Source organism: Puma concolor, chromosome A1 (genome assembly GCF_028749965.1).
Source record: "Puma concolor isolate L17-30 chromosome A1, mPumCon1.1.hap2, whole genome shotgun sequence".
NCBI lineage: Eukaryota > Metazoa > Chordata > Mammalia > Carnivora > Felidae > Puma > Puma concolor.
In genome coordinates this window covers 225871477-225896799 of record NC_141667.1, presented here as the reverse complement: position 1 = coordinate 225896799, position 25323 = coordinate 225871477, and the positions used below count along the sequence as shown (strand labels likewise).

The following is a 25323-nucleotide window of genomic DNA, read 5'->3' as shown; positions in this document are numbered from 1 at the left end:
ATATTTGTAAGCCATACTCTTCTCTGTAAGTCATTCAGTCTTGTTATTATAAACCTAGAACCTCACAGCGGAGGGACTGTGAAATGTTTAGCCACTGACTTTTTACCAGACAGCAGTATTAATAAGGAAGACAAGATAGAAGTCTCATTAATACAGTTATCAAATCAGACCAGGCCTTTTTGTCTATATCCCACCTTTGGTCAAAGGTTATAGCATTCCTACCCTGTTGTCTTTAGTCTCTTCCCCACCTACCCTGGCTTAAAAAAACAATACAAAACAAAACATCTTTTTCTGCCCTAATAATGACAGCTCCCCAGCACAGGACAATAGGACTCAATGGGACTTTGAATCTTTCATTTTTTTTTTTTTTTTTTATGAAGATACTGGAAATCCTGAGAGCTTGTGACCACTCATAATTTAATAGTTTCTTAGTGACAGAACCTGGTCATGTATTCAAATACAGTGCTTTTTCTACAAGAGCCCAATAACATAGTGAATATAGCCTTTAATCATGGATGTATCAAAACTCTTAGAACTCAGTCTGAGATATGAGACACTCAGAATTCACTAGCCTTGACAGGCCTATCTGATATAGAAAATTCTTTCTCCATGCCCAGGTATTTAAGCAGGAGGATCGTTCATATATATATTTTTATTCTAGAAAATCTCTTTGCCTCCTAAAAATTCCCAAGTAAATTAATTGCCTAAGTCAGGATAGCTTAAGAAAATGTTGCCTGTAGAAATTTCCCCAGGCTGGAATTTTAGTTATCACAATTAAATTTGTACCTTATTTAACCATTCAGCTGAGGATTGGATATGATTTCTAGCCAGCTTTCACGGAAAATTCTATTACAAGTTTTGCAAGAAGGAGGCAGCCAATGACTCTTTTAATTGCACAAGTTACTAAAGGCTTGAAGCTTGTATTTTTTAATATTATTTACTGTTTTCTGACATGTAACATATCTCATTGTTTATTATCTATTTCCTCTAGTATAATTTAAGCTTCATAGGGGCAAGGAATTCCTTCTCTTTTTTTTTTTTTTTTTGTTTTATTTTTGTTTTTTTACTTTTGTATCACTATTGCCCTGCACTGCACTTACTATACAGAACGTAGTCTATATATTTTCATTAAGTGCATAAAGGAAAGTCTAGAAATACTATCTCTGCTTATACTGCATTGTAGCTATGGCATTTTTCAAAACTAAATATTCTATATTTCATTTGGAATATCAATTTTTAGACATTCTATGTAAGTTCCCCATAATGGGAAATTTAACCTCCAAAATGCTTCTTTAAGAATTGTTTACAAGAAATTTTCTATGAAGAAATGTCTATAAAGAACATATTCCTAATGTAAGATATTTAATTTAAAAGGGAATGGGCAGGGTAATTTTATATTGAATATCAACTACAATGTCATAATTATTTTATTAACCTTTCTCCTAATTTAAGCAAGATCACACTTTATGCATGCCATATTAATGAGAATGTACTCTGTTTTAAAGTTCACCTAAGAAGGTGTTTTTTCCAACATTTGTAAAACATATCAAATCTTGTTCCTATGAACTTTTCTTATTGTCAGTACTTAGAGTAGTTATAATGTTTAAAATCAAAGAGTACCTCTATCTCAGATTCAGATATAGTCCTGTTTTCTTTCCTGCCTTTCCACATTTTACAATTTCTCCAGTAATTTTGACAGTTAAGCCAAACTGATCTTCTGAGACTGTGAATCATGAAATTTTCACATATTTTCTAATTACTAAATGATGAGATGGATATGATACCAGAGAGGTTTAAAATGATGAGCTAAATTGAGAAAATATGATTTTTAGCAAACCACAGTAGGTTAGAGGAAAGAGTAATTAAAATGTGAATTTTAACTATGGCTACGATAAGAGAGTAAAACCAAGTTTTTACCAGCTACTTTAAGCTTTTCTACCTTGATTTCTACAGATCCCAAAACATTTTTCTTTCTATGGAAAGAACAGAGAGAGATTGGGGGATGTCCTAGAGTTTAATTTTCTATTATTTTGGTTGAATATATAATTTCAAAGATAAAGTTAAATGGATTGGTTTTAAAGAATGGTTATAGTTACTTTATGTACAGAATTACTAATTCTGCAGAGTGATTTGTAATTTGTCTTTTGGAAGGTGTATCCATTAAGAAAACTACAATGATCAGTTACATATGGCCAATGAGATATGTCGAAAGTCTTTATAAGACAAGCTTACAAACAAAAACCCAGAAAATCATTCATGGGGCATGATGTCATTAAAATCTGAAATCTTAAAACCTACAGTTACATTTCATAGGCTGCACTTGGGGGCAAGTTCCCCAAAACTTGCAAAAGCGTTTATTTAGTTTGGGGATCAGGCCTTGGAGCTAAAATGGTCAAACCTGTTTTCAACATTCCTGTGTCCCAAACTTTAACAAATATTCTTTTCTGGGCAACAAAATTCCATGGCAGCAACACGTTTTTATTATATTTTCTATAGTAACACATTTACCCAGGACCCACGGTAATATCATCCACTCGACGATGGTTGGTGGTGGACCTTGCCTGTTCAAGTCTGACCTGTCGATGTGCTGAGAGGCAAGCAGCAGCAGGAACAAAAAAGTCAAATAGGACGCTGTATGGCAGATGAACTTGATAAAGGGCTTTCTGATGAACAGTCCCAGTGGGCTTTTAGGAGCTATAAGATAGCACACAGAGAAGACGGGAAAAAGGAGTCCTATTATGAAACACGTCACCATCTTCACTGCCCAGTGTCGTCTCCTCCAGCCCGGGAACTCATCATACCAGCGAGATGCAAGCAGTTGTTGACAGTTGGGCTGAGCAACAAACTACACAGAAAGGAAAGGAAAAGCAAGAGTCAGTGTCACATATGGTGGATTCAGTTCATCAGTAAGACCACAGATTTATCTTTAAAGCCAGAAGTTCTGCTTTAAATAATTTTATGTTGGGTGCCTGGCTGGCTCAGTTGGTAGAGCAAATGATTCTTGATTGTGGGGTTGTGAGTTTGAGCCCCACCTTGGGGGCAGAGATCACTTAAAAATAAAATTTCTTAAAAATTAATAATTTTATATTTAAATAATCATTAAGTCCTTTAACTCATTCTGTGAATAAAGCCTCTTTATGTAATATTTTATACCCAAGGCATAGTGCTATGGGCTTAGTCAGATGTGACAGAAATCATGGTTGTACAGATGTAAAAATACAGATGGAGAACAAGAATAGTCATAGGACACACTGATGAGTGAGCAAAGTTGTGTACAAAGGCACACACACACACACACACACATATATGTACATATATATATGATATATATATATGGCGCAAGAAAAGATGTCAATAGTGCTTGTTTCTTAGTTTACTGGTTGTTTTCTGGTTATGACATTATACTAGATTTCATTTTTATATTTGTGTATACTTTTAACATTTTCTATGATAAATACTATCTTTTTATCATCAGAAAAAGTAATTATACTTTTAATTGGGTTGAGACATTAAGAAAAACATACATGAAAGCATATTAGGATTACCAGAATGTAAATCATCGTAGCTGAATTTGGTGGAAATAAAACCTATACTTGCCTAAGTATAATCAATTACCATATACCAAACATTTCACAAACAGCATTGTTTTATCTTGCCAACATTTTGGGGATATAGCATAGACCTTACTCTCTTTTAAGGATGAGGATACAGGGTGTTATAAGAGGTCAGTAAATTTATTTAAGGGTACATATCTAGTAAGTGATAAAACATTTGAGTAACTGGTCCGGGATTTTTTTTTTTTTTTTTCTGCACACTACATTTCTCACTGGGACTGACGGCTGGGCATTAATATAAATTCAGAGGGAATTATTTCTTCCAGATGGAATGGTCCAAGAATGCTGCCCAGTGGATCTGGCTTTGAAGGGGCAGATTTGTATAAGCAGAGAGGAGAAGGGGAAGGCAATTAAAGGCAAGGTATGGGGAGGGAGAGAACATACTCTGGCAAGAAGCGTTTAAGGGATGCCCCGTGGGCACTGTTGACTGAAGGAGAAGCTTTAGTGTCTTGTAAGGGACTTGGAGAAGTTCCTTTGATATTCTTTTTCGTCTTCGGTTTTAGCCTGTATAGATCTCCTTGAGACAAGACTTGCCCTTACTCTTTTTTGTGGTGAGCAAGCAAAAAATCCCTGGGTTCACATAATCCCATGATTATCACAAACTAAAAGCTCTTTGAGAGTGAAAGCAGAGAAAGGATGATTGACTAAAAGAAATTCAGTAGTTGAGATGTGCAAACATATCAACTGGACATGAAATGATTTTTCATGCAACTGTTTCTCATCACCTTGTCTTGGATACTCTACTCATCAAAGGGCACAGAGGGCAAAAAATATGTAATAAATCAAATTTATAATAATGTGCTTAGTAAATATAGATAAAATAGAACTGTGTTTCATCAAGACTTAGATCATGAGGGCTGTCTTCATTACTTTGAAAGTAATTAGTACAACATTCGCAAATCAATCAACGTGATACATCACATTAACAAAAAAAAAGAGAAGAACCATATGATCCTGTCAATCGATGCAGAAAAGGCCTTTGACAAAATCCAGCACCCTTTCTTAATAAAAACTCTTGAGAAAGTCGGGATAGAAGGAACATACTTAAAGATCATAAAAGCCATTTATGAAAAGCCCACAGCTAACATCATCCTCAACGGGGAAAAACTGAGAGCTTTTTCCCTGAGATCAGGAACACGACAGGGATGCCCACTCTCACCGCTGTTGTTTAACATAGTGCTGGAAGTTCTAGCATCAGCAATCAGACAACAGAAGGAAATCAAAGGCGTCAAAATTGGCAAAGATGAAGTCAAGCTTTCGCTCTTTGCAGATGACATGATATTATACATGGAAAATCCGATAGACTCCACCAAAAGTCTGCTAGAACTGATACATGAATTCAGCAAAGTTGCAGGATACAAAATCAATGTACAGAAATCAGTTGCATTCTTATACACTAACAATGAAGCAACAGAAAGACAAATAAAGAAACTGATCCCATTCACAATTGCACCAAGAAGCATAAAATACCTAGGAATCAATCTAACCAAAGATGTAAAGGATCTGTATGCTGAAAACTATAGAAAGCTTATGAAGGTAATTGAAGAAGATTTAAAGAAATGGAAAGACATTCCCTGCTCATGGATTGGAAGAATAAATATTGTCAAAATGTCAATACTACCCAAAGCTATCTACACATTCAATGCAATCCCAATCAAAATTGCACCAGCATTCTTCTCGAAACTAGAACAAGCAATCCTAAAATTCATATGGAACCACAAAAGGCCCCGAATAGCCAAAGTAATTTTGAAGAAGAAGACCAAAGCAGGAGGCATCACAATCCCAGACTTTAGCCTCTACTACAAAGCTGTCATCATCAAGACAGCATGGTATTGGCACCAAAACAGACACATAGACCAATGGAATAGAATAGAAACCCCAGAACTAGACCCACAAACGTACGGCCAACTCATCTTTGACAAAGCAGGAAAGAACATCCAATGGAAAAAAGACAGTCTCTTTAACAAATGGTGCTGGGAGAACTGGACAGCAACATGCAGAAGGTTGAAACTAGACCACTTTCTCACACCATTCACAAAAATAAACTCAAAATGGATAAAGGACCTGAATGTGAGACAGGAAACCATCAAAACCTTAGAGGAGAAAGCAGGAAAAGACCTCTCTGACCTCAGCCGTAGCAATCTCTTACTCGACACATCCCCAAAGGCAAGGGAATTAAAAGCAAAAGTGAATTGCTGGGACCTTATGAAGATAAAAAGCTTCTGCACAGCAAAGGAAACAACCAACAAAACTAAAAGGCAACCAACGGAATGGGAAAAGATATTTGCAAATGACATATCGGACAAAGGGCTAATATCCAAAATCTATAAAGAGCTCACCAAACTCCACACCCGAAAAGCAAATAACCCAGTGAAGAAATGGGCAGAAAACATGAATAGACACTTCTCTAAAGAAGACATCCAGATGGCCAACAGGCACATGAAAAGATGTTCAGCGTCGCTCCTTATCAGGGAAATACAAATCAAAACCACACTCAGGTATCACCTCACGCCAGTCAGAGTGGCCAAAATGAACAAATCAGGAGACTATAGATGCTGGAGAGGATGTGGAGAAACGGGAACCCTCTTGCACTGTTGGTGGGAATGCAAATTGGTGCAGCCGCTCTGGAAAGCAGTGTGGAGGTTCCTCAGAAAATTAAAAATAGACCTACCCTATGACCCAGCAATAGCACTGCTAGGAATTTATCCAAGGGACACAGGAGTACTGATGCATAGGGGCACTTGTACCCCAATGTTCATAGCAGCACTCTCAACAATAGCCAAATTATGGAAAGAGCCTAAATGTCCATCAACTGATGAATGGATAAAGAAATTGTGGTTTATATACACAATGGAGTACTACGTGGCAATGAGAAAAAATGAAATATGGCCTTTTGTAGCAACGTGGATGGAACTGGAGAGTGTGATGCTAAGTGAAATAAGCCATACAGAGAAAGACAGATACCATATGGTTTCACTCTTATGTGGATCCTGAGAAACTTAAGAGAAACCCATGGGGGAGGGGAACAAAAAAAAAAAAAAAAAAAAAAAGAGGTTAGAGTGGGAGAGAGCCAAAGCATAAGAGACTGTGGAGAACTGAGAACAAACTAAGGGTTGATGGGGGGTGGGAGGGAGGAGAGGGTGGGTGATGGGTACTGAGGAGGGCACCTTTTGGGATGAGCACTGGGTGTTGTATGGAAACCAATTTGACAATAAATTTCATATATAAATAAAAAAAAAATAAAATAAAAAAAAAAAAAAAAAAAGAAAGTAATTAGTAAAATCAAATTTTATAACCCAAAGAATAGCTTTTCTTAACACAGTCCTTGCCTATTATTCTGGTCAAAGTCAGGCATCTGGAAGTCAAAAAAGAGTTCTTGCTGATATAGATGCAGAGTAATGGCAAAGAATGGTAAGTCGTTAACAAGCCCTGTCCTTTTTAAAAGTTGTCCCTCCAGCACATACAGGATCCTTCCCACCAGGGTTCTATAAACAAATCAGTCTTTCATCTTCTTTCTATTTTTTTTTCATATAAAACATTTCTCATACTATTAGAATTCAGCACAACTGAAAGACCTTAATAAAAGGGAGTTAAACTTCCAGAAAATGCAAGATTTAACAAGCAGTTGCTAGAATATCTCATTAATCCTCACACACTGAAGAAACACTATAAGGGACTAAGTATGAATGATATATTTAATACATGCAGGAAAAGTGAAAGAAAGGTACGTACTTTGTTCAAGATGATCTGGGTGAATACTAGGACTTATAACCTCTGCCCTTCTTGGCCAAAATCTCATTACAGCATGGACACCCCAGGACAATTGAGCAAATAGCTTTATTAGGAATATTTAAGGTTTTCTCAGATAAATGTTTCTGTTGCCTAATACACATGTATAGACTGTGTTAAATTATCCAGAAGAAGCAAACTATTTAGTCCTTCTAGGAACACCTGCATTGCCAAGCAGTAGGTTAGCCTTCATTCTTACTAATACTTTTTTTCTTAAAAGGTTTTTTTTTTAAAAATTATTGTAAACTATACATCTGTGCTTAATTAATGAACAGTGCACACAATTTTCTTCTAGACACAGACACAATGAAACTTATACAGACCTAAAGAATAGAAATAGGATTATAAGAAGAGCAGGGGTGAGTATACATAATATACAAGTTTCCCCAAATTTGGATATTATTTGACTACAAATTTGTTCTAATCATAGGATTAAAATAAACCAAAAAGTATTCCTAAGGATCACTGTAAATCTAAATGCCCTCACAATGGTTTTACATCCTCCTTCTACTACACCTGTTCACTACATGTCTACACCCGCATTTTCCATGAAAAAAAAGTGGGTTTCATGGTGAAATTATTTACCAAAATAAGAATTAAAAGAATGAAACTTCTATACTACAGGGTTTTGTAGAGTCTTTAATTGCTAAAGTGGATTAAAACATTCCATTCTCTCATTCCTTCCTCTTTCCATTTTTCTTTTTTTCTTTCCTTCATGCTCTACTCTGTACTTCATCTCTTGTCTCCTCCTTCCTTTCTTTCTCTCATCCCCAACCCCCAGCCTCTTGGTTTATTTGGCTTATTTAGAGAGACACAGCTTTACCCCAACTCCCTCTGAAAGACATCCTCAGAGAGGGCCATCCTATCTCTCACACCTGCCACTGGCCCATTCCAGCAAAGCCCTTTCCAGATGGGCCTTCACATCGCCTGCAGCATGCCGGGAGCCCAGAGCCTCTGCCTCTTCTGCTTCATCTTTCTACTGCACATTGAGTCACAGGAACACCCTTCCCAGGACTGGGGGAAGTAGGGTATATCTTCAGGCAACACTCTTTTCTCCCTACAGCTATTGGCCAATTCTAGCACGACTACAGCCATCCCATTAAAATTCATATTAAAACATTAGGAACATTCAAATTCACATTGGTGCCATGCATTTATAAATGACACTAGAAGAAAAAAAGGAAAAATTTCCTATCCCTCTCTTTCAGTAACCTTTAAGAGAATTTCAAAAGCCCGTTCTCATGATTATTTATCAAATCCTTGAGTCATGGAATTTGATATATTGAAGAAACTGTAAAGATTACTGAAATCTAATTTTTACAAATAAAGAGAAATCTGGTATGAATGATTTTAAAACAACTACTCAAAATACTAAAGCAATCAACAAATCAACACCATAAAGGAAACAAACAAAAATGATGAAAGAGGATAAAGAAAGACTTACTTTTACCACAAAGTAAAAACAAACAAACAAACAAACAAACAAACAAAAATACCCCAAACTCAAAACCAGGCAGACCAAGAAGCCTCACTACTACATGGGCAGGTATTAAATATTAATTGGATATGAATGTAATAAACAGAAGAGAGTTCCAAAATTAATGAAGCCCTAGTAATTAAAATGACTATAGATTTACTTGGTATTTGTCTCAGTGTTTGTATTTTATCTCTTCAGTTTTGAAGTACTTTTTTATAGCTTAAAAATTTGTATCCAAAGTTCAGACTGCAGTCATATTCTCTATAAGAGCAAAATCGAGATTCTGGGAACAGTCAACCTGGCTACTTTATGCATCTTGAGTAAGTGGGGTAGTTAACATGAGAGTTGAGAATTTACTTGAGTCTCAAGAGAATTGAAACTTTTGAGGTGAATGTATTATAGTGACTTACATACAGACAATCTGATTTCTTTGCTTAAAAAGGACCACAGTTTCCTCTGGGTCTTACTGTTTATTTCTGAGCAATTAAAAAATAATCTATATCCTTTGGGGTTTTATTTCCTCTGCCCAGGAATGCTTTTCAGCAGCTCATTTTGTAATGTTGATAGCAAGGTTTAAGGATTATTGGTAGGCAAGGAGCTTTAGGGAATTATTTTGTCCATAACTAAAAACCACTTCTTCAACTTCAATCCCAAATTTCCTTCATAGTTCCCAAGGCCCTTTAACCACGTGAGTCTCTCCCTGTTTCTTAGAGATAGCTTTAGCTGTGTTCCTCATTAAAACAATGCTGGTCTCCTGGAGCACAGTCATACTATGTAACTGCTCAGATGCTGCTACTTTATTAATCAAACATCATTTTCACCTTGTCCTCCCTACTTTAATTAAACCAATAGCATCATCTATGAGTTGGACATTGGCTAGATAAGTGGGGAGAGGACCCAGATCTGTTAAGAACCAGATATATCTGTCTTCTAGGAACTCAACATACGTTGGGGATTGATCGTGTGACCAGTCCTCCAGTTTTTCTAATATTTTCTATTTTTCTATTTTTTGCTTTCCTCACTTAAGGTCAGTCTTCTTACTGAGGTTATAAACAGGCAAATTTAGTTCAGTGAAGATGCCTTAGCTGTCATATGCACAGAAGTCACACATCTGGCACATATTCTATGGTCCAGATTAGTGTAATTTAACAGGACATTATATGATGTGCTAAAAAAGAGGTAGAGTATAGGAGGGATTGTGCCCAACATGAAGTAATCTGAGAAAACTGAAGACAGGAACAGGATTTGCTAGTTAATTCTGAAGTAACAGGTAGAATTTTGATAGGCACAGCAGTAGGTGGATGTGTTTTAATTTAGATTTAGAGACTATCTTAAAAGCTTCAGGATGGAGACAGGTATGTTCAGATGAGCTATCCCTTGAGCTAGAAGGTCAGCATCAATGGTGAATATACCAGTGACACAGTGTGAAGGGAAACTGCAGTCATATTTTGAGACGTCGGTGAAAATGTTTATTAAGGCAATGCTTGAGTCTAGATTCTTGCTGCTCAGTGTGGGCTGAGGCCAGTGGCACTGGTTTCAACTGGAAGCTCATCAGCTATGCAAAATATTAGGTCCCACTCAGGACTTGCTGAATAAGATCGACATTTGACAGTGTGCTTCCTATGAATGTTAACATTTGATAAACATTGGCTTAAAGGATTTTATGTCTAACGAAGTTTTATTTAGCTCTGTTGTATCTGATAAATGCTTCCAGAGTAGCTTTAATTCAATGTAAACATACATTTGAACACTTACGAATCTCAAGAGCAAATCTGTTTGTGAGGGAGTAGGGGTACTCGGGTGTGTGGTGTGTATTTGTGTGCAGGAGTTTGCTTTCAGCTAAATCCAGCTATGAGTCGTATGAGAACTTGGGTGAGGGGAACTAGCCACAGAGTGGGGCATTCTCAAAATTGAGTAAGCAACAGGGTTGCCTGGAGGCTTGGTACAAACCATGTTCCTGAGCCCCACCTCGGTATTTCTGATTCAGTAGGTTCAAGGTGAAGCCCTGAACTTTGCATTTCTGCCAAGTTGCCATGTGATGCTGCTGTTGGGGATGCAGAGACAAATGATAAGAACCACTGTTTTACAGAACAACACTTTTTAAATAATATAGGATAGTCTTCCAGTTTTTCCAACTTTTTCTATTTTTCTAATTTTTTCTTTCCTTACCTAAATCAATCCTCTTTATTGAGGTTATGAACAGGCAAATTTAGTTCATGAAGATGGCTTTGCTGTCAGATGCATAGAAGTTACACATCTAGCACATATTCTGTGGTACAGATTGGTGTAATATCTAATTACAGGAACAAACACAAAAATATTAAGAGTCATCCCCATCAAGTCACTGAACTGTAGTGAAGACAGAACAGCTGAACACAGTGCAGTGGTAGCCAGAGGATAACAGCTGACTAATTCACCACATAAATGCCTGGAAAGACCTAGACCAGCATGAAACAGACTGGGATGCAATGAATAGGAGAGACATGAGTAGATTTAAGAACCTGGATCAGAAAAGGAGAAAAAAAATTCTCATACCTAGTTTCTGACAGATCTTTACCTTACGCATCACCATCATGACCTTACAGTAAAATGACAAATCATATTGTCTCTATATAATATATTTGGATGTTGTAGAGATTAAGAAGATACAAGCCTTGGAACAGCCCACTGGGATCTGAATCCTGATCTGCTGTTTCCTGATTGTGCGAATGTTAATAAATTATTAAATTTTCAATGTGATTTTTCCCTGATATGTGGGGATAATAGAAACACTTACCATATAAGGTTATTATAAAATTAATTGAACTAGTACATGAAGAATACAGCAGTTCCTAGATGATACTTATGTTCAATAAGTGCTAGGCATTACTATTATTGTATATACATGCATATATTTACATGCACAAGAATATGTGTATATACACATATGTCCATATACATACACAGTTACATAGTCATCTTTTTAAAAAAAAATGTTTATTTATCTTGAGAGAGAGAGAGAATAAGAGTGAGCAGGGGAGGGGCTGAGAGGGAGGTAAAGACAGAATCCTAAGCAGGTTCCACATTGTCAGAGTGGAGCCTGACACGGGGCTTGACCTCACAAACTGTGAGATCATGACCTGAGCTGAAATTGAGTTAGACACTCAACTGACTGAGCCACCTGGGTGCCCCACAGTTATCCATGGTTTTATACTAAAATATATAATACTTATTCATTTTCTGAATTTTACAGAGTATTGCTATTATGTCAGTTGATATATATATTTACATATTATATAACCTCATTTTAATTAATGGAATGTCACAAAATAGGGGATTAGTTTTAAAAGATTCTATAGAAAAGATTCTATAGGGAACTTACTTTAAGGAGATGGTAATAATTATTCAAGCATAAGGTAATACCAATACGGTAAATAGTTGACTGAGTTTTTATTAGACTCATTAAAAGGTAAAAAATCAGTGAAGATTCAATCATATCTGAGAAGGAATTGGCAAAAAAGCTTGAGATAAGCCAAGAAGACTGATTAGAGTCTGTTCTCTGCAAACTTATTGGCCAACAAACCCCTTGACTCTGTCAAGTTCAAAGAATCTCCCATCTAGTCATCAAATCACCTGATTACTCTCCTTGGACTTAAATGTCAAATTCATATTTGCAAATTGGGACTCAAGGAGTAGCTCAAAGCACATTTCTAGGGCATCAGTTCTGATGTCTCCACATCCAGAAGGGAAGATGACAACTGAACTCCATCTGATCGTGTTGGCGAGGCAGGGGCAGGATTTAACTTCTTACATCATTTCTGGGCCTAAATTCAAAATTGGTTTGGCAACTGAGCTGGGATATGAGTGGGCAGTAATGGGAAGTTGAAAATGCAGAGGCAAAAGGAATAAGGTAGGAGGTGATAAAGCCAATGTTGAATACATTAAATTATTGAACATGGCAAATAAACAAAACCCAATATAGGTAATGGGAAGGTAGAGTTAATAGATATTGTTCTCTGAAAATCACAAAGGGCAGCATTTGGTAGAAATTCCCTATCTATTCATCAATACCTCTCTTCAAGATATATGTGAAAGACTGTTTTAAACTGTCATGGAAGGTAGATGAAAAACTGCCAGTTATTTCTAGGTGGCTACCTAGAAGTTTTCTTAAAAAATGAAGAGAGGCGTGGAGGTAGACAATTATACAGTTTTGAAGAAACCACCATTTGACTCTGGCTCATGTAGGGGAATAGGATGTGAGAACGGTAGATGGAAAATGGAAGCAGGTTTGGTCCTGATCCCAGCCAGCCAGTTCCCACCTCTGGGCCAGTTCCCACCTCTGATGAGCCACCAACAGTTTCTGCTCTGAGAAGCAGCACAAAGGGTGCTCCACTTTTACTCAGAATCTCCCAGGGAGACTTTTACTGAGGACCAAAATCTGCTCCCCTCTCTTCCATTGGAACAAGAATCCAGAAGGGAAAAAAGAGACACAATGGGAATGAATACTAGTTATCCTTATGAGATGAAACAGTATGGTTCCTTTTTTCCTCCTTCCCTTCCCTTTTAATGTAACATCAAACATATATTTCTGAGAAAATTAAATTGTACAAGACCCTGCACAATAGGGTGTTCTTTATACCTTCTTTTCAGAAACAACGGTTGACACCATAGAACACAGTCCCTCCTCTACTCTGCCAATTTATACTCATAAATGATATAAGTGTAGAGTTATATTTGTTTCAAATGTGTTAGATCCTATAAACAGATAAGTTTTTCACTCTAGTCTCAAGGTCAAGAATAAAGTCATTTCCTTTATGCTCACTAATCTCTTTTCCTGCCACTGAACTCCTTTCTGCCTCCCTGACAACAGCTTCTCAGACTATCTCGGCTAACACATTTCCTGGGCTAAAAATAACACTCAGTTGTTAATTATCTGTTTATTGAGGTTGGAATGAATTTAACTCGTCCACAATGGGGAAAGGCAGGCTATGTGTTTTGGAAACAGCAGAGCCCACACAGTAACTGACCAGCCGGCACTTTCTGCTCCAACGTGTAGGACAACAGAGGGGAGAACTGAACATAAACAGCACATAAAAGCGCCAGAGAAGAAAACAGTTTCATGTGCCTCAGCCAGTCTCTGACATTACTCTCTAAAGCTGAGAAGAATATGGATAAAGTGTTTGTTCCAGAGGAATTATTCCTTGGTGTCCTTTTTCATTCCTTCTCCCTCTCTCTCCTCCCTCATCTCATTGTCACCCACGTGTGTTTGTCTGCAAAGTTCCTTTCATGCTGTCCTCCTCTCCATCCCCTCTGCCCTATCTCTAACCTAGTTGTTCATTTCTCTCAATGATTATTAACTAATGGGCTTCCCTCTCTCTCTCTCTTTTGAAATGACTGAAATTATGTTCTTAAAAGTGAGATTATCATTTTCTGGATTTCTATTTCCCATGAGTACAAGCGTTGCTCGCTCACATCCTGGTCTGGGTAGCCTTATGGTAACTCTCTGAGTTAATGCACATCTCAATCAGTACAGATAGATCATGAAGCATGTGTGAAGAATGCCCTGAAAACAAGGAATAAACTGTTATATAAGAGGAAATTAGTTACTGAAAACTTAGACCTGTAACCATCGTTAGGAATTCTTCAAAGGAACTCAACCTGCAACCCAAAGGAAATGAGGGCACATAAGAATGTTACTGATTTTTCTAACCCAGGGTACTTCTAGCCTTGTGAATATTAAAAGTTTTTGCATATAAACTAGATCTTCAGGTGATTCCTAAGGCTTAATTAAAATAGAGTTGCTCATTGTATTAGTTTCCTAGGACTGCCATAACAAAGTACCACAAACTGGGTGGCTTAAAGCAATAGAATTTATTAGCTCACAGTCTAGAGGCTTAAAGTCCAAAATCAGCATGTTAAGAAGAAAGCTGTGGAGAGGGTGGGTGATGGGTATTGAGGAGGGCACCTTTTGGGATGAGCACTGGGTGTTGTATGGAAACCAATTTGACAATAAATTTCATATATAAATAAAAAAAATAAAATAAAATAAAATAAATAAAAAAAAAAAAAAAAAAGAAGAAAGCTGTACTCCCTCTAAGACTTTGGGTGGAATCCTTCCTTGTCTTTTCCTACCCCCTAGAAGTGGCCTTGGCATTCCTTGCCTTGCAGTTGGATTTTTCCAATCTCTGTCTCTCTCGTCACATAGCTGTGTGCCTCACTCCACATCCTCTGCTCTGTTCTTATAAAGACATGAGTCCTATTGGATTAAAGGCCTATCTTACTCCAATATGACCTCATCTTAACTAATTTCATCTGCTAGAACTCTTTTCTGAAAATGATCAAATTCTTAGGTACTTGGGGTTAGTATCCTAACACATCATTTTTTTTTGAGGGGGGACATAATTTAGACTATAATATTCCCAGTTCCTCATTTTCTCAGAGTTGCCTATCATATAGCTTTTGGTTCTATAGTTTATATAAAAATGGCTCTTTTAAGTTCTCCAAATACTTTTCAAATCCATAAATAATATTTCAGAACTCTGTCTTCCACTCTATGTTCAATTTTCCTCCCTCTCCTATTTTTCTACTTCTTTATTTTCTCACCATGATTGATAATAAATGACAACGACTAATAAGGAATTAAGAAGAGTAATTATCAATAACATTATGACGTGAGGGAACTCTACATGCAGGCAGCCAGCTGTCCTTATGATGCAAGTTTAAGATTGTCTGTAAACAAAAAGATAAAACCATCTCCTGTAACAGTCTGCTACTATAATTAAACTTTCTACCTAAGGGCTTTCTGGTGATGTGTGTATTTTAACTGGCATAAAATATTACGATGCTTAGGCAAGCAAGGCATTAAGCATATACACAAGAGTTACCTAGTTGAGATAGTCACACAATGGGATAAAAAAAAAAAAAAACAAAAAAAAAAACAAAACAAAAAACCAAAAACCAAAAACCAGAGCTTTGGTGGCTGGAAAAATGAGAGACATGAAATGTTGATCTGGATCAGTACTATACCCCTAGTGAAGAACTCTAAGGACTCAGGGAGAAACATATAGATGCTGATTATTTGAGAGAAGACATCTGAGATTAGGTATAAAATAGAACTCTCCAACATAAGAAAAACTTTACCTAAGTTTTGCCTGGTTTGATCATATTCCTAATGTTAAATTACCAGCAATTTTTTTCTATTAGAAAATTGCCATTTGAAAGTCACAGAGATATGTGTAACTCAATGAGTTCATAATCAATTATTTGGGGCTATAACATTGCTTATCCACCTGCATGCACAGCATTGATGAACCCCTCTCTGTCTGCTGGTGGCCTAAGTTAAGATTTGGGGAGCTCCTGGCATCAAAAAACTATGTTGTTTATCTCCAATTCCTTGTGACCATATGCAATTCAACTATCCAGGTACAATAACAAGAAAACAAACAATCTAATTAAAAAAAAAAGCCCTGAGATTTGAACAAACACCATCAAAAGATATACTGGTGGCAAATAAGGACATGAAAGATGCTTCACACCTCTGTAATCAGGGAAATGCAAAATAAAACCACAGCAAAATAACACTACACACCTATTAGAATGGCTAAAATAAAAAAGATAAACCACGATATGGGTTGGTAGGAATTTGGAGAAACTGGAACTCTCTTATGTTAACCATCAAAATGTAACCAGCTTTGGAAAACAATTTCAATTTAAAAAAATTTGAACCTACGTTTACCATGTGATGAACTCATTCCAATCTCAGGCATTTATCCAAAAGAAAAGAAGGCATCTGTCCATACAAAGACTTGCATACAAATGTCATAGTAGTTTCGTTTGTAATAGCCAAAAACAAAAACAGTTCAAATATCCATGGACTCCTGGATGGATAAACAAAATGTGGCATGACCATACTATGGAAGAATACTCAGCAATAAAAAGGAAGGAACCATTGTTGTGCACACACAGTTGAATCTCAAAATAAGTATGTCGAATGAAAAGCTGGAGGAAAAAAAAAGCACATATGGTATAATTGCATGTATATAAACTCTAGAAAATGCAAACTAATTTACAGTGACAGAAAATTGATCAGCAGTTGCCCGAGAAGAGGCAGAGAAAAATTATAAAAGGGCAAAAGGCAACTTGTGGGGTAACAGATATTTTCACACAATATGTACCCATGTAATAAAAACTTGTCCAAGTATTCACTTTAAGCATTTGCAGTTTCTTGCATGTCAATTTTACCTCAGCGAAGTTGTTTAAAATGTCTGTCCCTATTTTGCTGAGGCCACAAGCACATTCAGAATGATCCACCTCCCAGCTGTTACTAGGCCTATCAAGCCGGCTTCTTTCTCTTGTAATTATATCCTTGGTTAGTTTCAATACCACTCCTTCATTCAGATTGGCATGATATATTATCATAACATCAGATGTCATTATTTCAGGCTTAAACTAGGAAAATTAGCCTGTTTTCTGCCCATGGCTATCAGCCTCTGAGCGCTCCTTCTAACCTTTGCACCAGACTGCTGAGAAGATCCTCACAAATAGCAAATGGAACTGTGTCTCCTTCTCTTTTAATACTCTGCACTGCTATTTCACAGTCTCCCGGAAAAAGCCCTATGGCCCCTGTCCCCTTTCCCTCAGCTTGCATAGTTATACTTCAGACATACAAACCATTCATGCTCTGACTGGGTCTGGATCTTCCTGATGATTGTAGGCTTGCATATGCTGTTGCTTTGTCTGGGATTGTGTATCTCCCATTTCTTCATAGTGAAGGTTGGTCCGCCAACCCGGCTGCTAATTCTCCTGGCCACTCCTACAGTCAATTGCCCTTTTTTTCACTCAGTGCTGATATTGTACCTTGAACAGTCATTTACGGTTGCACTTATTCCCTTTATCTCCTGCATTTTACTTATGGGTTGTAGTGAGATACGTGAGAAGGGGCTGTTAATTTTCATCACATAATCTCTAGCCCCAGTACTAGATGTGAGATGTCAATGAATGTCTACTCAATGGAATTAAATGCTGAACATGGCTCAAGGCTTAGGGGTCCATCTAATCAGGCACTAACCACTCATGTAAGTTCCAAAAAAAGGCTTGGCTGAAGGCATGAACCTCAAAATTAAGGAGGAGGATCCTTTACACTCTGGAGCTTTTTTCCAGGAGTTACAAAGTTAGCAGCTTCTCCTTCTTCATGTAACATGAACTAGTCCGGGGAACTTCTTAGGGGATCCACTGTGTTGCTTGATTGTAGGGTGAGAAGGTTGCTTTAGTCCAGATTAAATGTCAAGTTTAGCAGCTATTGAAGATTTTCCTTGGAAAATTCATTCTTACAAGGAACACAGAGGCAGCGGATTTCAAATTCATTTTAAAGAAATGTGGCTCAATTCCAAGAGAATCAATTGAAAGAGGGGCAAGGTCTGGATGTAGCAACCATGGTCTTCAGCACTCTTTAATGCTCTTGAGACTGTTTTAAAAGAGGATAATAACGATCTTCTTTCCCTACCTTGCTCTTTTGTGTAATTGGAGACATGCATCTCTGATGAAGAATGTTAAAAAAAAAAAAAAAAAAAAAAGATTGGGGCACCTGGGTGGCTCAGTGGGTTGAGCATCTGACTTTAGCTCAGGTCATGATCTCGCTATTCGTGAGTTCAAGCCCCGCATCGGGCTCTGTGTTCACAGCTCAGAGCCTGGAGCCTGCTTTAGAATCTATGTCTCCCTCTCGGCCCCTTTCCTGTTCTCACTCTGTCTGTCTCTCGAAAATAAACAAATGTTAAAAAAACTAAAATGAAAAGATAAACCAATCTCAAGAAATTGTTTCCTTGTATATAAAACTATTGATGATGTACAAACTTTGGGAAGAAAATACCAAATTTGGACTCTGGTACAAGAAAACATTAAAGTTAAAAATGCATGCCAGGGGCGCCTGGGTGGCGCAGTCGGTTAAGCGTCCGACTTCAGCCAGGTCACGATCTCGCGGTCCGTGAGTTCGAGCCCCGCGTCGGGCTCTGGGCTGATGGCTCAGAGCCTGGAGCCGGTTTCCGATTCTGTGTCTCCCTCTCTCTCTGCCCCTCCCCCGTTCATGCTCTGTCTCTCTCTGTCCCAAAAATAAATAAACGTTGAAAAAAAAAAAAAAATTAAAAAAAAAAAAAATGCATGCCAATGAACTATAAATGTTTTTAAAAACATTTATTAACATTTATTCATCTTTGAGAGACAGAGAGAGACAGAGCATGAGCGGGGAAGGGGCAGAGAGAGAGGGAGACACAGAATCCGAAGCAGGCTCCAGGCTCTGAGCTGTCAGCACAGAGCCCTATGTGGGGCTTGAGCTCATGAACTGCGAAATCATGTCCTGATCAGAAGTTGGATGCTCAACTGACTGAGCCACCCAGGCGCCTCTAGAAATATTTTTTAAATCACTTTTAGTTTCTACGCAGTGGATAAGTGTTGTTCACTATTCATAAAATTGAAACACTCTAAAAGTAGTTTCAAAGTTTTGTTCTCTTATGTGATTATGAACATACATTACACCACATATATTGATAGGTTCAAGCAAACTGTATTTTTAATTCTCAATAATCAGTGTCACTCAGTTCCAAAAGGCAAATACATCCCCAAATTCCATTTCATCCAGTTATAAGCTTCTGTAATATAATCTGCATATTAGGGATTGTCTCTAAAAGATTTTCAGTACTTTATTTATTATTTTTTTATTAACTATATTCCCTATGCTGTACATTGTATCCCATGTCTTACTTCTTTATAACTGGAAATCTGTACCTTTTAATCCCCTCTTTCTATTTTGCCCATTCCCCCACTCCTTCCCCTCTGGCAACCACCAGGTTGTTCTCTGTATTTATAAGTCTGTTTCTATTTTGTTTTGTTTGTTCATTTGTTTTGTTTTATAGATCCCACATATAAGTGAAATCATATGGAATTTGTCTTTCTCTGCTTGACATTTCACAAGTAGTAATCGTTAAATATCACAAAATGTGAACATAGTGTTTAGGAGTTAGTTATGCGTGCATAATCTGACTATAAAATTCAAGGCAAATTTTGTAATAAGCCTAGCTTGTAGAAGGGATTCAGTGTCAATTAAGTTTCCTATGTCAGCACCAGTATCCATTCCAACCTTCCCTCCACCAAGACAGTACGATTCGGAAGGCAGTCCTATGGACAGTAATCCGATAACTCTCAATCCTGCTCCCCTGGAATATCCAAAATTACATATCTGCTTTCCTAGCAGCAGAACCAGACTGCCCCTCTAGAGCTGCTTCCATTAAACTGGGAATGGGCTGGTTATGAAATGAAAGAATTCATACAAAATTACAGCTAATTGGATTCACCTTAATCTTTCGTTTGCGTTTAGGAAATGATAAAAGATAACGAATGGCAGCAATTTAGGTCCCAGGGCTGAAAGAACTGTGCCTTCCCACCCTGGCTTCTCCCCACTAGTCCTGTCTCTCCTCTGAGTTTCCTGATCTATACGGACTCAGGGAGGAGAAAGGGCAAGCAGTCGTCATGTCCTCAGCCTTTAATGCTGGCGCCCTCTCTATCCTAAAATAGGGATGTGATTTCTTAATTCAGACAGACAAGAGGCTTCCACACTTGATAGTAAATAGAGTCACAATGTTAGTAATAATAAAGATAATGATAATCACACACACTGGCTCTTTATTTTTGGTATCTAGACTTTCAGTAGAAATAAATAAAAGCTATGAGGAGGTTTGCAAATGCTCACGAATTTCTTTCTAAATTCTTCTCTAGTGGTAGAAAGTCCATTTGATAACAAGCAGAACCTATCTGTTTCACATCATCTGGACATATTATTGCCAACTGTGAGTAACTATTTAACCACCTCCAAACATTTATAATGCAATTTTGGTGCATAATATGTATAAGAAATGTAGTCAAAATATTTACTTATATTTCTGTCACAGTAATTTTACTTTGCCCAAAACATTGCTGAAAGCTGAAGACAGTTTGAACTTTTTTCCCCTTACTAAATTCAGTTAAGACCATGATACATATTCTGGACACTTCCGTAGGTACCTCATTGTCTAATCCCAGAGGAATTCAAAAGTCACCACTGGAATTCAAAAAGGGAATATTTTCATACCTAGTCCCAGGATTTAAGAGCAGTAAGGTTATATAAAACATATAATATTTAATTTGAAAGTCCTAATTTTCAGGATACCATTTATTTAGTTAGTTGAAAGTGAAAAAGCAGAGTCCAAAGGGTGGCAAAGAAACTTCCTTTTTCTTTCTCCTTGTAAATAAATGGCATCCAAGTGATATCTACCTTCTCAGCTTGCTGAAGAAAGGATTCTCATGTAGCAAAGGGCTAGAGAAGCCTTTCTGATGTAAGTTCTTGAAATTGATATATTCTCAATATTTCATTTTTATCGCAATGATCTTCTGTTGTGTCTGCACAAGTTACAAGTCTGCCCAGAGAAGGAGATGTCTTCCAACCAGAACTAAGGGCAAGACAAAATTTTCCATCCCGGGATATTGTGGAGGCAGGAATCACTGGGCAGGGAGACACAGGGAGCCTCTTTTGAGGTAGTTTTTTACAGTGTCACTGAAATATTGACCTCAAAAGGTAGCTAAACTTTTAAATATTGAGAACATTATTTGGGTTCAGGATTTGGAACATTCACTCATTATCTAAAAGATGATAATACCTTCGGGTACTAAATGTCAGCATTCAGATACTGCCCAATACTTAGATTTGAAGGGAATCCAAAACATCATAAGCATCAGTCAATTCCACCAGAGAGATGTCAATAATAACAAAGTACATATCATCTTGTCCTTGTGAAATTATAGAATTAATGCATAACAAGAACATTATCGATAACCAGTAATCACTGTGGAATTGCTAGTTAAATGAGGAAGGCAAAACTCTGTATGTGAAGCAACTAGAGAATGGAAATTCTATCTTCTGTCACCCTTCACCTTTCTTCCCTTCATGCAGACATTCTCATCGCCATAGTCCTCTGTCCCAAACATGCTACCTCCTCACTCGGCCACTCCAATAACCATGCCATCTTTTTCTGCTCTGGCCAGGCTTCCTCCTGAAAAAGCCTTCCAGAAACACCCTTCACAGTGGTGGGTTTTCTCTATGTGTACATATAGCAGCATCAATTATATTCCATAATATTATAGTTAACTCTTTTTTAAAAAATATTTGTTTATTTTTGGGAGAGTGCAAGCAGGGGAGGGTTAGAGAGAGGAGGACAGATGATCCTAAGTGGCTCTGCGCTGACAGGCTGACAGCAGCAAGCTGGACACGGAGCTCAAACTCATGAACTGCAAGATCATGTCCTAAGCCGAAGTCGGATGCTCAACCGACTGAGCTACCCAGGTGTCCCTATAGTTAACTCTTCATTGATACATTATCTCTGTATATCCCCTTACCTATTTGACATTATTTATCTCAGTAACTATACTGTTTTGCAGAGTTTCTGGTATGAAGAAGATTCTGGAGAAATATTTTTAGAATGAGTTAGTAAATATATAAATAGCCACAGTAGAAAGACAAAATTTACCTACTGTTTTCAAAATTGTGCCTAGGTTATTTTATGGCTTTAATACTGCTGTTTAGCATAGAAGAAGAGGCTGAGTCTAAACATATGGCTGAGGGCTAAAAAAAGAAGAACAGGAGGCGCCTGGGTGGCGCAGTCGGTTAAGCGTCCGACTTCAGCCAGGTCACGATCTCGCGGTCCGTGAGTTCGAGCCCCGCGTCAGGCTCTGGGCTGATGGCTCAGAGCCTGGAGCCTGTTTCCGATTCTGTGTCTCCCTCTCTCTCTGCCCCTCCCCCGTTCATGCTCTGTCTCTCTCTGTCCCAAAAATAAATAAGAAAAAAAATTAAAAAAAAAAAAAAGAACAAACAATAAAATATCCTTTCTAAAAGAAGTCAAAGATATATAGCACACTATATAACTGGCTTTATTAGTATGTCCTATGAACTTGGAAGAAAATTATGTTCTCAGTAAATTAACTTGATGGTGATATAAGAAAAAAGAACTATTTACTTTAACTTTCTTGCAAATTTAAGTACTGATTTCTGACTCTTGCTGGATTATTAGATGTCTACTCTCCTGGTTTATATAAACACTGATATAAAACACTGATCCCCAGTTTATGTATAAGACCTGAAGTAGCAACAAAATAAGTATTGACTGTGACTGTGTTAACAGGCAATGCTTGAAGAATAAATAACCAAAAAATTCATAAAATTTTTTGGGGGGAGTGGGCTATTTAAGTTTTAGAAGTAGTTTTTTAGTTTATGTTTTTCAGGTTTTTGAGAGGGTAAGTTACTAGCTCCACCCCCAAGAAAAAGTAGTTCATACAACTTTCTCATTCCTATTTTTCAACTGTGGTGGAATTAATTTATAGCTTTGGTATGGAAATTATTTGTTTTCACGGCAAAGAAAAGGACACACTTAGAAATATAAATATCAGATTAATGTTTCCTGTTTTAATATACTATTAAATGTATATAGGGGCATCTGGGTGGCTGAGTCAGTTGAACCTCCAACTCTTGATTTTGGCTCAGGTCATGATATCACGGTTGTGGGATCGAGCCTGGAGTCGGGTCTCTATGCTGGGCATAGAGTCTGCTTAAGATTCTCTGTCTCTGTCTCTCTCTGTAGATCTCTCTTTCTCTCACATGCTCCCTCTGCCCCTCCCCACTCACTCATGGTCTCTCTCTGTAAAAAAAAAAAAATCTCTCTCTGTCTCTCTGTCTCTTTCTGTACACACACACACATACACACACACACACACACACACACACACACACACACACACACTTTCTAGCTACCAATCATGTTATTTATCCCTTCTCCTATTAGAAAAATCTCAGCTGATGACTAATCTCCTTCATGGTCTTGAATTGCTCTTACCTCTAAGGTTGAGAACTGTGAGACTGAAGATATCTGGCCATGGGTTTTATTAGTTATACATTTTCAACTCACAAGGGAATTATCAGCACATTCAGACTGCTATAACAGAATATCATAGATAGCGGGTCTTATAAACAACAAATATTTATTGCTCCCAGTTCTGGAAGCTGAGAAGCCACTTCTGGGCTCATAAACAGTCTTCTGACTGTAAGCTAACAGGGTCGAAAGAATGAGGGATTTCTCTGGGGCCTCTTTTATCAGGGCACTAATCCCATTCACTAATCCCATCCTTGACCTAATCACCTGGGAAAGACCTCACCTCCAAACATCATCAGTTTGAGGATTAGGTTTCAACATATGAATTGTTGGGGTGGAGTGGAGTACAAAAGTTTAGTCTATAGCAGGAACAAAGTAAAGAAGACAAAAATTTTTTAAAAAGAAAGGTAGACCATGACTTAAAAAAATTTTTTTTAAATGTTTATTTATCTTTGAGAAAGAGAAACAGCACAACCAGGGGAGGGGCAGAGAGAGAGAGAGGGGTGACAGAGAATCCAAAGCAGGCTCCAGGCTCTGAGGTGTAAGCACAGAGCCCAACATGGGGCTCAAACCTACGACCTGTGAGATCATGACCTGAGCCGACTGAGTGAGCCACCCAGTGCTCCTAGACCATGACTTTTATATCAAGGTAATATATTGAGAAGTAAATTTACTGTGTCTATACAATGCTGTGAAATATGTGATTAGCTATTCTCCCTTACACCAGGAAAGATTGGTTTGATGTTTTAAGATGAGATTTCATTTAAAAATCCTCTTCACACAGGGGCTCCTGGGTGGCCCAGTCAGTTTAGCATCCACTTCAGCTCAGGTCACAGTCTCACGGTTCATGAGTTCGAGCCCTGAATCAGGCTCTGTGCTGACAGCTTGGAGCCTAGAGCCTCCTTCAGATTCTGTGTCTCCCTCTCTCTCTGCTCCTCTCTCATTCATGCTCTGTCTCTGTCTCTCCCTCTCAAAAATAAACATTTAAAAAAATTTTTAAAAAATCCTCTTCACACAATAACCACAAAACCAAATCTACTGTGAATGTGTGAATTCTCATGTCAATGTCACATTGAATCAGTTTAGATAAAATAACACTATAATTCTTTGTTAAGAGATACGGGTTTTTCTCCTAGAGGTTATTGCTGCCCGTTTTGCAAATCTGCTTTTGTTTGCATTGTGCAAATTCACAACTAAAGATAATTTTAATACCCTTTTAATATTTTTTAAAATTTATTTTAGAAAGAACATGAATGGCAGGAGGTAGGCAGAGAGAGATTGAGAGCAAGAGAGAGAACCCTAAGCATGCTCAGCACGACTCGGCGCTCGATGACTGGGATTATGACCTGAGCAGAAATCAAGAGTTGGATGCTTAACCAACTAAGCCACCCAGTTGCCCCTGAATATCTTTTTAAATGAATGGTCATAGTAATAGCTATTTCCAAAGGAAGAACCTCTTTGCAGCGCATTCGTAGGGCTTACTGTGCAGGGAATTGTACTTTGAAAATGTAGGTGTGATAAA

The 25323-nt window shown here is 37.6% G+C and overlaps 1 protein-coding gene across 7 annotated transcripts in view; it reads right to left on the bottom strand.

Annotated features, from left to right (window-relative positions):
* Window positions 1–25323, bottom strand: part of TRPC4 (transient receptor potential cation channel subfamily C member 4) — a 209693-nt gene that overhangs the window by 60199 nt on the left and 124171 nt on the right. For 5 of the 7 annotated variants that reach the window (XM_086713221.1, XM_086713218.1, XM_086713205.1 and 2 more), the window contains one exon: window positions 2509–2845. The exons of 1 other annotated variant lie outside the window; for it this stretch is intronic. In XM_086713221.1, coding sequence (XP_086569347.1) covers window positions 2509–2845 — 337 coding nt within the window. Of the gene's footprint in view, window positions 1–2508; window positions 2846–16588; window positions 18588–25323 lie in introns of those variants that run through there. One more of the 7 variants, XM_086713229.1, reaches the window with a different exon arrangement.